General features: G+C 31.7%; 1 protein-coding gene across 1 annotated transcript in view; it reads right to left on the bottom strand.

Moving 5' to 3' along the window:
- Positions 1–13,556, bottom strand: part of LOC129218341 (Bardet-Biedl syndrome 7 protein homolog) — a 122,929-nt gene that overhangs the window by 28,317 nt on the left and 81,056 nt on the right. Inside the window, exons 14-15 of the mRNA XM_054852580.1 lie at positions 5,293–5,367; positions 2,630–2,835 (exon numbers count right to left, since the gene is read on the bottom strand). Of these exons, the coding sequence (XP_054708555.1) occupies positions 2,630–2,835; positions 5,293–5,367 (281 nt within the window). The remainder of the gene's footprint in view (positions 1–2,629; positions 2,836–5,292; positions 5,368–13,556) is intronic.

The raw sequence follows: 13,556 nt of genomic DNA, 5'->3' as shown, positions 1-13,556 counted from the left end.
TAGCAGTTAATTACCTGAAAAATGTATATTTGAGTTGAATTCCTGAGCACTCACAGAAGAAATATAGAGGTTGTATGCCTGTAAGCATTATTTTAGACATCAAATTGGTGAACAAAAGCCCAAAATGCAATTTTACCCTATACTTTGTCAATTAAGTGGTGGAGGGGGGGGGGTCATGATCTATGAGTTGATGCTTAGGGAAAATAAACTTATGATAAATTGAAATAACAATTACTTGAGTTGAAATATGTTGGTTTCAAAGAGAAAAATTGTGCTGATGAAAACAAAACTTAATTTTTATTTTTCTTGGAAGCTGGTGGACCCCTACTAGTGGTTCATCAAGAGAACTTCCTGAGCAAAAATATTAATAAAACCGGACACTTATGTACTTGAATGAATGCACTTAAAATGTGTTCGATTTTGTAAAATGTATACCAATAAACTGCAGGTAAGTTAGAAATTTAAAGTACAAGGGTTGATCCAAAAGTAAGGCTCCCATCAATTTTACAAATATACACAGTCTAGTTTCATTGAAATTTACATCATTGGAAAGAAAAAATGTTTCTCTATTTTTATACATAGCCACCATCTTTTTCTGTGCATTATTGTTGACGGTGTCCTAACTTCTCTATGGTGTGTCACAGAACTTCACCGCCAACCCGCTGAGGAAGTGTTTCACCATTTTTTGACTTTGGCGTCGCTCCGGAAACAAGTGGTAATCACTAGACTCAAGCTCTGGACTGCAAGAAGAGTGGGAAATGACAGTCAACAAACCACTCCGTTCTCGATTGCAGTGATGCTTCCTCAACAGGTTGGCGGTGGAACTCTGTGACACTAGATATAGAAGTTAAGGCATTGCCGAAAATAATGCACAGAAAAGATGGCGATTATGTAAAAAAATAAAGAAACATTTTTTCTTTCTGACGATGTAAATTTCAATACGAATAGACGGTGCTGTATATTTGTAAAATTGATGGGCGTTATCTTTATAACTGATATTGTAATAACTCATAAATACATATTTTGCAATAAAAAAAAGAACAAAGTAATCATTTTTATCATTATTTTTATGTAACTACGAGTATATCTATTTAAAATATTAGCTTTACATTCAAGAAAAAAAGGAAAAGGTCAATTTTTGTTCAACAGAGTTATTCCATTAAAAGTTTTCTAAAGTAAATTTTATTTTTCATTCTATCTTTTTTTTTTCAACTAATTTCAAATCAAACAAAGGGCAAGAAATTTCCCTAACTCTAAAATATGATAATTTATTGAGTCTTTTAAAAAAGTAGAAATTAAAGCAACTTAAAAAGGGTGATAATCAAATTGTTCCTGAAAAGCAATGGTCCTTTTGTTCTTGGGAACTAGAGGTAGAAACAAACAGCAAAATTAGAGCATTTTCTCACTATTCCAAGCTTTTTTTTTGTTGTTGAATGTGCATGTAAAATAGTTCACAAAAAGTGTACAATGGCTTTCCTAGCAGTGGCCCCTGATGTGGCTCAAGGGGTTATTCCTTCTTATTCAATACTGTATGATAGGAGAAAGCAAATATTAACAAATTTCATATGGAAAAATTTTTGGTTTACTGCGCTGGTTTTGGTTAATCTACAACCTGCAGGGTATAATCTGTTCATAAGTTTAAAAGCATAAAAACTGATTCTACTTTTGAGTGTCAGAGAGATAGGCAACCAAGTTAACTTCTATAAATTTCATAAAGTTTGATTAAATAGATTGACAAAGTTTGAACTGAAATATTTACAAAAATCAGTTCCATTACATAAAGAAAAACACCATGACAGCTAAGAAAATGCAAAGATGCTGAGGGCTTCTGATTACCGCGATATAAAACTTTGCTTTCTAACTCCTTATCTCAAAACTTTGGCATTATTATGCAAAGCCATATAACACAGGAGCAGTGGTTGAGTTCTTTCTATGCTGGGAATTATTCCAAGCTTATACGGCTGAAATACAGTTGTACAAAGCACCAGCCCTCTTGAAACAAAAAAGAACATCAATTTACTTGAAGAACAATTTTTTTTTTTTGGAGCTAAGTTTCTCTTATCTCAATCTCAGTGAAATTTCTATATGAAATAGAAGAACCACAGTGATGTCATTTATTAGAGATCACAAATTGGTGCATAATCTGGCTAGGTGTACTCCCATTTTTTTGCACAAACTTCCCTATTAAAGATTAGCCTTAATGGAAAATTAAAATTTTGCACTTTCAAATCAAAAAATCATCACAGCATTGTCTTATTCATGCCAAACATGTGATTGTTAAATAGCATATAGGAGAACACAAAATAATTTCAAATAATATTTTACATATCGTCGCCTTAGAGCAACAGTAAGATATCTAATCCCAGAAATAACATCAAGATATCTTACTGTTGTTCTGAGGCGACGATATGTGTTACACCCTGATTACAGCAGAGAAAATAAGATAGTAATCGCGGACCTTTTGCCTCACAGATAGGTACAACCCAGCGAATGTGTATGCATGTATTAAAAAGAAATTTCAACATAAAGTTATAAAATTTGATAAAAAGTAATCCGTTAGATGAAAATAAATGTAAAATAATGCATAATTAACAAATCCATACATAATTACTACAGTGAAAAATCATACTTGTTTTCATTAAATGTATGTGTTCGACAATGCAAAGACAAAGGCTTTATAAGATATTTTCGAATTTGACAGCATTTGGGCTGCAGTCTTGGAGTTATATATGCTTGTAGTGAGCCATACTGTCCTTCGATCGAGCGTATTTTCACCTCTAAGCGAGTAGTGTTGGCTTGACAACGATATGTTGCCAACAAAAAATTTCCATCACTCTATAAAGTAAATAAAATGTCAAAGAAAGCCATTAATATTCAATGTAATAGATTCTAATAGAAAATATATGTGAATTCCAGAAAACATAGTTACAAGTTGAAATATCTTTTAAAAAGTAGCAAAATTTATTACCATTTGGGCATCTAAGTTTCATAAATTTAATGTTATCTAAGACAATATATACTGACTTGCTTTATAAACAATTCTAGTATCAATAATCAAATATGTATACACAAGTTGAAAATTCAATATGAACTTGCTGGGAAAGCTAAATTTCAAAATACTACAGAAAATTTAAAAGTAAAAAAAAAAAAACCTCATAGTAGATTTTCTTATTTCTATGAGCTTCACAATACTGTTCAACTGTAAGTAATATACAGAGTGTTCCGTTTTAACCTACAAGACCTTTATTTTCACAACTGTTAGTACTAGGTGTATACTTCCAATTGCAAAAATGTTCAAAATCAGATGCAGAGTTAAGATATTGAAAGTTTGAAGCAAAAATAAAAATGAGTCAAAAATATAAAATTTAAGTTTTTATACGGGCCTCAGGTCCCTTAACTTATATTTAGGGAAATAATCTCCATTGAAAGATATTACTAAAACAAAAAACTTGACATTTGTGCTACCAAAACTCAGGGAGATATTCCAGTTTAAAGTTTTAAGGGACCATACAAAAGATGAGATGGAACTAACTGCCTTTTCAGAATAACAACAGGTTGTCAAAGTAAGAAAAACAAGGTATTTATATTTTTCATTGCTATTCAAAAATAAATGCAAATGTTATCTCGTTATCCGCAAAAACACAAGACAAAACCTCGAACAATTTGAAAAACCACACTCTATGCACACATATAATTTTACATAAACACATGTTAACTGCTATATTTCCCCCCAAAAAGCGTACTTGATGGCGAGTGAAAAGTGGTGTAAGTCACAAAACACTGTGTTTTATATCTCCGTGAATCTTGGTCGTACTAATTTCAAACTTTTTGTGTTGGAATTGTTTTTCAATGGAGATTATTTCCCTAAACATAAGTTAGGGGACATGGGGCCCGTATAAAAAGTTAAATTTTGTATTTTTTGACTTTTTATTTTCATTTCAAACTTCAATATCTTAACTCTGCATCCGATTTTGAACATTTTTGCAATTGGAAGTATACATCTAGGACTAACGGTTTCGAAAGTAAAGGTCTTGTAGGTTAAAACGGAACACCCGGTATATTTTACAAAAAAAATTGATGTACCCAGAAAAGAAATGAGCTCAACTGCAATACTTAGCATAATGTGTATAATGTTTAAATTGATAAACAAATATAGAAGAAATCCTCGGGGGGGGGGGGGGGGAACAAACAAGTCAGTGATTCATTGGTTCAGATGTTTGACAGGTTCAATATTTTGTCTTAACTGAAGTACAATCAGCAGTTGGTCCACAACTTCGAAAATTTTCTAGAATTTATTCTGATTGTTGGAAATTTTTGTATTAGTGGAAGTATTTCAAGATGCTACATTTTATTAATTCTATTTTTGTGTCATTTGTTTCACAACAAAGGAGAGTTATTTTTTTTAACAGAAAGAGTATTAATTTTCATGTATAAAAGACTTTCTACAGAACTTTTACTTGAGAATGTTACCATGAAATAAAAGCATTGATTTGCATTTGTTTATATGATTTTACAACATTACTCCTGAAACAAACAGCCAGATACCACAGTGCTTGTAAAAGTTGACAATTGTATTCATAAATATAATACAATAAACTACAGCACCAATAAGTCCACTTAGTTATGAAAGTCAGATAGGATTTCTGACAAGAGGGATTTCTGTGAAAATTAGTGCAGTAATCAGTATAAATAAACAAGAATAATTCATTGCTGAAGATCAGAAGTAAAACCTATTTTCTCAAGATTGGTAACACATTAAGAGATACAAGATACAACATGTAGTTTGCAAAAAATGCTTTAATAGACCAAAATAGGCAAGTGATCTTGGATTGATACTATAGCTGAGCTATAGTAGAACTGGAATGCTAACTCCTTTTCAAAGTGAATGATTGTTTGCAGTCCTTTGGGAATAGCAAACGGAAAAAGCAAAGCTTTTGGAGTGGCAGAACATTGGTTCTAAATGACAGAAAATAGATATGAAAAAGTTAGAAAATATGAAAAAAAAAAAAAAATATGGAAAGTTTCATTGCTAAGCACTACCTTAACTATTTTTAACGTTCAGCAATTTTTTAACACTAGATTATTTTAATGTGACACATTTAAAACAAATCAGTAAAATCATACTTGTTTTTAGATATCATGTACATTTTAGAATTGAAACTGTGTTCATTTCCTAAGAAAATCATTCAGCTGATATTCTTTGTGTGCACAATTGAAAAACAAGAATAAAATAGCTAGTAATCGATATTATCATAATTATCACACAAAAACACTTAGGGAAAACAATTCTACCTCTGGATCACAAGAACTGTAACTAACAACAGCTGAATTTCTTTCACTATCCAAAAGATCAACAGGAACATCACTCTTAAAGGAAAAAAAAAAATATTAAATTTTTTTTTTTATATTGAACAGCAAGTGAAGAAAAAAAAAATAAATAAAAATATTTAGCAACACTTGAAATGTTTTTTATTTTATAGAGCTAAAATAACATGGAAATAAGCAAATTTTGTTATGAGCATTTGAAATATATATATATATATTCATGAATAAACAATCTAAATAAAATTGAAGATGCAAAAAACAGTTTAGTTTTTATTCTTTCATTTTTTCAATGTCTTTGAATTTATATTTAAAATATGTATCTCATGTTGTATATATATATATATATATCATAAAAGTATTGTATATCCTTACATAAGTATTGTATACAGCATAAGTACAGTAAAACCCCTCCTAACCGACAACCCTCTTATGCGGACAATTTTTAATTCCCACATTAACCGCATGACAAAGGTTAATACTACTAACCCTCTGTCCTGTGGACACCCTTCTATTGGGGACAAAAAAAAAATCATCCTGTTAGTGTCCACATTAGAGGGTTTTTACTGTATAAGCATTACATAAGAATACATAATAAGCATAAGCACAGAAGACGCATAAGCATTGTAATATCATAGAAGCTGGGACTGACAAAAATTAGGAGCCAGGAAAAATTTTTAATCGCCAAATTATTTCCCAGAGTTCATTGGAAAATTCAATGTATTTTGGCTTCTGAAAGAACTAATAACCATCATATTTTATTTTGTTGCAAGAAATTTGCTGAACAATTGTATACCTTATAATAAATAACTTTTATAGGTTTAAAAATCCATTTCACATGATCATGTTCAAAAGGATTGAACATGCACGAAATGATCCTTTATATTCAAAATAGTGAAAAAAAAAAACAACTGATGTTGTAAGATTTTTACATTTTCTGGTCTGGCTTCAACGTGTTCTGAAGATCTTAAGCTTCTCATCAGGGAAGGACAATAACCTCAGATTTGATGACATTGCTCTTGTTTGTCTAATGCTTTTTTGGCGTAGTCTATACTACGAAGCACTAGAACTCATTACTCATTAACTCATAAAATTTATTTTGCTTTGTTAACATTATTCAGATATCTCCCAATGATGATGAGTACCAATAGTCCAATAGTTCTTCTGAGGAGGTCGGCAAAAAAATAAAGGAGCTGTATTAAGTACTCAAGTTCCTTCAAAGAGGGGCTGTTGTCTTGCAGCAGCAATGTAATATGAGCATTTAAATAATTCAAACAGAAAAGAAAAACTTTAAATTCCACAAACTATGGTTTCCAAAGCTTCAGAAATCTATCAATAGTCCATTCAAAATTGAAAAAGATAAGACATTAAAATCTGAGATTAGTACCCTGGCTAATGAGTATGTTAAGAGCTACTAAACATTACACTGTATCTTTCAAAAGATGGTTAACCATGTATAAACCAACAGTTAATTTTTTCTTAAACAATTTACCGAAAATCTGAAATATATATGGGTCATTCCTAGTGATGTGGATCGGGTAAATACCCAGCGGGTAGGTAAATATTTTTTGGGTATTTACCCGGGTATTTACCCAAGGCCTGGGTAAATATCCAAAAACTGGGTATAATTGGTAAAAATGATATATACATATGTATTACACAGTTTATAATATTTTTTATTGCAAGACTTGATGAAATCATGAAAGAAACATATCGTGAACCAAAGAATCTTTCTTCTCAATGTCATAATTGGAGAAGTATAAGCAATTCATTATGAACTTCAGGATTTCAAAATCACAATCTAGGTTAGTCATATCCAAAGTGAAAAAAAAAAAGAAGCATGAGGGATGTTTGGAAGAATAAACTGAGAAGTTATTAAGACTATGGTGTTATTTATTTTACTGATATTTAAGTGATGACATGGAAAATATAGAAACAGTTTTCACATTAATAAGCAAAAAAAAAAAAAGCAAAATATTCTATTCTGTTGCCTTGCTCATTTGCATTTGCTCCCCTGTAGGGTGGGAAGGTCAATATTTTTTTGGGTATTTATCCGAAGGCAGGGTAAATCCCCTAGTAATTTCGCATTTTGAAAAAAATTTTTAGGAAGTATTAAAAGGTGACTATTTTCTTTTTTAAACATAAACCCTAAAATAAAAGATTAAAAATTTTAAATGTTTATGTATATTATGTGTGTGTGATACAGAATACACCTGAACAATTGAACTAAGTGTGGAGGAAATTTCTGTATAAGATATAGGTAAATAAATAGTAATAATAAATTGAGCGACATTTCGTTACATTTTGATGTCATGCAGGGATATATTACTGGGTTATAAAAGTCTGGGACCTTAAATTGATGTTTGCTTTTTTTTGTAACCAGTTAAGCTTTTTACTTTTTGTAGAATGGTTTTTTTATACCTGAAATTTGGCTATCAACATTGATTAGGCATACCCAACACATTTAATGTGAATATCATATTAGATTGCTAAGCTGTTTCACACAATAATTCTTTAAATATGTGATCAAAATACAATTTTTGGGCAAAAATTTATTGTTTTGTATATAGTTGGTTGTATATATACATAATGGAATACATACAGAAAAGTATTTTAGTTGAATATAAATTTTTGAAATAAATACCCGGGTATATACCCTGGGTATTTACCCCTGAAAATATATACCCGGGTATTTTACATCACTAGTCATTCCATACAGATTCAACGGATGAGTGCGCTCGACCATTTTTAATTTTTTTGAAACTCATATCCCAAAAAGATGCATATGAATGATGTTTAAAACCACTTTTATTTTTTCTCTAACCTCAACCCTTGACTTTTTTAGAGGTCATCAAAAGTCATTTTCATAGTCAAAAATGGGACTTTTAGACCTTTGCATTTTGGCCCAAATCTAATTGAATAACAATCATGGCAGAACATTTTACATTTTGATGTTAAAGTACATAAGATAATAGTTTCACACACTGAGTTATGTAGATATAACTTAATAATTAAAATAATGGCAGCAGGCCAAAGTTCAAGGTCAAATGTAAAGTTTTTACTCATTTCAAAGGGTCATAACTCGCTTAGGGGATAAAAACACAAAGTAAAATATGGCAAAAACTAATCACTGGAGTCACACTAATGAGAAATATAGCTGTACTTGTGTGTTTGTTTACGATTTATAAATTACAGCCTCTCAAAGATCAGGAAATTGAGAAAAATGACATTTTTAGAACCCTGTAAACCAAAAAGGGATGAAATTAAAAATAAATTTTTTCAGCCAATTGAATATTCCATTCTAGTACTATGCACGTCATATATATTGTTTTGTGTATTTGGTTTGTAAAACAGATACAGCTGTTCGAAATTGTGTTATTTATCCAGTTAACTCATTTTGAAAGGGAGCACTAAATGATTGAATTAGTTAATTGTGGCGTGTTTTTATCTATAAATGGGCTCTAAAGTATTGCAAGACTACTTTAATTATAATTTAATGAAGAACAACAAAATCTTGTTTGCTTTAAAAAATATTTAAATCATTTTCCGAGTTAAAATATTTAAGACAAATGAAAACTACTGATCATTTTTTAGCTTTAATTATACAAAAACAATGAAGCATTTTTTTATGTCAGAGTATCATAAATAATCAGAAATATTTTATAAAATTGCAAATAACATTTTGTTTGTATTAGTAAATAAAAAGTGATGTTGCATCATTTCTAGTTTCGGATTAACATTGGTCACTTGTGACAGGACAAACTTTGCATATATTGCATCATCTTAATTCTACGATATTATTGGGTGCTGGGAATTGGTTAACATGATAGGAACTGAACATAAGTTACATCATTTCCGTAGTAAATCATTAGTGGTCATTGTTGATGACATTACCTGTTTAAAATAAACAGTAGTATGTGGTTAGTACCAGAATAGATCTTCTGTCGTGAGCAAATGGAACTTACTTTGCAAGTATATACTACTTTTATTATGAAATATTGTATATTTTTTAACTGAGAAAATGTTTTTAATACATTTTGTGATTTAGAAACATTGAGTAACACATTTATTGCATAATTTTATCATGGAATGCTCTATAGAATTTTTTAATAATGAACCTTTTCATAAAAAGACTTACAATTCTACATCTACAGTTAAAGAGATCAATCAATTACTTGAACAGCAACAGCATCTTTTAAAATTAAGAGTGAATAAAAACATTGAAACAGTGTGTACTTATCATGAGATAAAATATCTTGTAAAGTACACTCATCTCTTTTGATTTAAGTGCTGTGATCATTTTTAACGCATAAGAAGACAGTCACTAAAATGTTGCTAACAATCACCATTGATTTCTTAGAAAGTAAACAGCAAGTACTCCTTACACCAGGGAAGTCACTATGTGCTAATTGCTATAAAAATGTCTCTAAGTTGTTTAAATGTGAAGATGAAATTTTGCCAGAATATATTCCGGAAGAAGAAATCATAGCTTCAGTTCAGTAAATACTGCTTGTGATTCTCTGGGTGTTTCACCAGTTAAAATAAATAAATTACGTGAGAATAGAAGGTCATCAGCTGTTAAAAGAAAAGTCTCACAAATTAAAAAAAGTATGGAGGAAAAACTTAAGAAATCATCCAATGTATCAAAAAAATGCTCAAATCATGGCCTGAATAGAAGATATGTAAAACTCTTCGAGTAGGCGACTTTGTGGTTCTCAAAGGCAAAAAAAATGGAAAAAGAATTTGGTATATTACCTTGTGCAGAACACAAAAAAAAAAAAAAAAAAAATCGCACTAAAATTTCAAATGACATAAACGAAAAAGTTATAAAGTTCTATGAAGATGACGAATATAGCAGAATATATTCAGGTAAGAAAGACCTTAAATCTATCAGGAATGAGTATTCAAGAGTAAAAGAGCAGAAACAAAAGCGTCTCATTTTATGTAATCTTAATGAGTTGTTCAAAGCATTCAAACTAAAACATCCAGAAGTTAAAATAAGTCGTTCAAAATTTTGTGAATTGTGCCCACAATGGTGTATTTCAGCAGGTGGCTCAGGAACTCACACTGTCTGTGTATGTTCTATACATCAAAACGTGAAGTTAATGATAAGTGTATCATTTTTAATTAAACTGTCTTACAGAAATCTGTTGGAGAGGATGACATGTAACATAAATAACGAAGAATGTATGTTTGGTACCTGTTTGAACTGTCCTGGTTGGTCCACTTCAATTACTGTTGAGCAAACTTATCACAAGTTCATTGATAATTTAGTAGAAAAATTGTTAGTTTAAAAAAAAACATCATTTTATCACTGTTTTACAAGCATCTTGTTTAAAAAACAAGAAACAAACTCTTCAACCCAATGAATGTTTAATACTTGGAGATTTTACTAAAAATTTCACTTTTGTCATGCAAGATGAAATACAGAGTTATCATTGGGTAAATTCACAAGCTGCCTTACACCCTTTTTAATTTATTACAAAGATAAAAAAAAAAAGAATTACAAACCAACAGCTTTTGAATAATAAGTGACTATTTGCGCCACACTACAGTTGCAGTTTATGCTTTTCAAAAAGAAGTACTACAAATTGTAAAATCTGACATTCCAAACTTGGAGAAAGTTTATTATTTTACAGATGGAGCTAGCGCACATTACAAAAATAGAAAGAACTTTGTAAATTTATGTCATCACAAAGAAGATTTCAATTTGAAAGCTGAATGGCATTTCTATGCAGCCTCACACAGTAAAGGACCATGTGATGGGATCGGAAGAACAGTGAATAGAGTTGTTACAAAAGCCAGCTTGCAAAGACCTTGCTTGTGTCTTTCTGCTTTTGCTACAAATTAGCATTTTTGCTCTCATTCGAATGTTCAGAATAAACTTGATGAATATGATAATTATTTTCCTTTTCATCCTCTGTGTGAGAAAATACTTTTAACATATCTTCACTAAAAGGCTCTCCATATGCAAAGTACAAGGCATGGATTTCTCCATTTTCTGCCATCTACTACTAAGCTGTTCCCAATAACGATTATTTTTTATTTCTTTAGAAAATAATGTAACAAGTTTTTTACTGCGTTCTTCTGCAACCTCGTAAAACTCAGCAGCATTATTTATGACAATTTGATTTTGCAAGATTTTTGAATTTACATATCTTTTCAACTCTGCCCCAACACCATCAGGGGGGCCCTTTCTGTGTGATGTTTCAAAAAATGACCAATCTGCTAAACATCCAAAATCTGATGTATGGTGCACAAGATTCCCCAAAGTGACCCAATTTTTAAATTGACTGGAAGGGCATCCAGTAATGAACTTTTTTATATTTATTAACAACTTGGTCTTTAAATCTTCCAAGATCAGACTATTATAAAAACAAACTGTATTTTTGTCGTGCTGTGTGTCATATAACACAACACAAAAACACATAAGGGATAAATCATCATTTTCTCTATAATAAATAACAACAGTGAAAATAGTTACTTGCATAGAGCACCAATGTGCATTCATGATTTCATTCTGTTGCTTTACTGAAAAATTTTCAGAAAAATCCACTATAATTATCTCATCATTCTGTAACTTGTTTTAAACACTGAAACTCTTGAAATTGTCTCTTTATATTGTAAATATGCCTTGGAAATGGAATGAGCGTTAGCTTTAAATTTTCAATAACATCAGCTGTGGGCAATGTCATTGGTGACTTTATGTTAGAAATAGAATTTCTACAAATATCTCTACACTTACTTTTGCCCAGGTAACTGAACTTCACGATAATCAACCGATGCTTGTTCGGACCAACGATCCGAGTGAATCGGAAGTGAGTGATCGGATCGGACGTGTGACGTAACGGACTCCCGCCATTGGCTTAGCGGGGAGGCATCTCTGCCACTTGGTGCATCCTCATTGGTTGCGTGGACGTGAGGGCATTGATGTGAATAATGATGAGGACAGACTATTTAATAGCGAACGGAGTTGAGATTCGCTCTCTCTTTTTTAAGACTCGTTCGGTGATGTCTGCCCTGTAAAAGGTAGCTAGGGTAGAGCTCGTATTGTTCGGCGGATTGCCGACGGTGCTTGGCTGATCGTAGTAATAGATTAGAGAGCCGTATTAGGATGAGCTTAACTAACTTGCTAGTCATATTTAATTAATCTTTTTTACCTTTGGCTTCAGTTATGTTTATACAATTATATTTACCTTTTTTTCAAGTGTTAATAAATTTTAGTTATTTTTAAAGAAGTCTCTTCATCAGTTATTCACAGAAAGTAGATGAAATGTTAGTTCTTTCACTAACTCTGTAAGAAGTATTACAGTTAACAGGTGATATCATTCATCAATGGTATCAAGAAGGTTATGGGCTATTCCTGCCATAACTGACATTTCATGCGCAAAATATTTTTTCAAAACCTTGCTTTCTGTGAGAAAGAAATTGAGAGACTGTTTGTGAAGGAGGGGCCGAAGATTTTTGGAATCATATTTTTAAAGAATGGCGTGCTCTAGCATAATGATAGAAAAATTGAAGGACAACAACTACTCTTCTTGGTGCAGTAATATGAAGTTTGTTCTCATCGACTGGAACCTATGGAATATCGTCAATGGAAAAGAGACCAAGCCCGAAATTAGCACGGATAGAGGGGTTACCGCGAAAGACGTCGCAAATTTCGAAGCTAGGAGACAAAATCTGCTGCTGCTGTGATATATCTACACGTCGGAGACGAATTCAGGAAAATTATTGAGAATACCGAAGATCCCCACGAAGCGTGGAACCAATTGAGGGAAAACTACTTTCCAGATAACAGAAATATCAAGATGAAGCTCTTTTCGGAGTTAACCTCATCTAGAATGGAAGAAAACGAGAAAATCAACGTATTCGCAGCCAGATTGAGGAGAATTTACGATCGTATGAAGGAGTTCAAGACCCCATTTTCAGAGGAATTTCTGTCATTCCAACTGCTCCGGTACCTTCAATCCTGTTTCGACGGAATTGTCCAGAGTATACTGCGGAGAAGTGATGAAGATTTCATTTTTTCAAGGATTGTGTCCGACCTGGTAGCTGAGGAAAATCGTCTATCTTTGAGAAATGATGATTTCGACATTCAAGCCAAGACAACTTTCGCAGTAAACAAGGACTACAACAAAAGCGTAACGTGTTTCCGTTGTCGAAAGACTGGTCATATCAAGAGGTATTGTCCTGAAGCAAAGAGTCGTCCCTTAAGCCCAAGGAGAGGTCGTTCG

This window comes from Uloborus diversus, chromosome 3 (genome assembly GCF_026930045.1).
Source record: "Uloborus diversus isolate 005 chromosome 3, Udiv.v.3.1, whole genome shotgun sequence".
Lineage (NCBI taxonomy): Eukaryota > Metazoa > Arthropoda > Arachnida > Araneae > Uloboridae > Uloborus > Uloborus diversus.
This window is presented reverse-complemented; position numbering and strand designations above follow the sequence as displayed.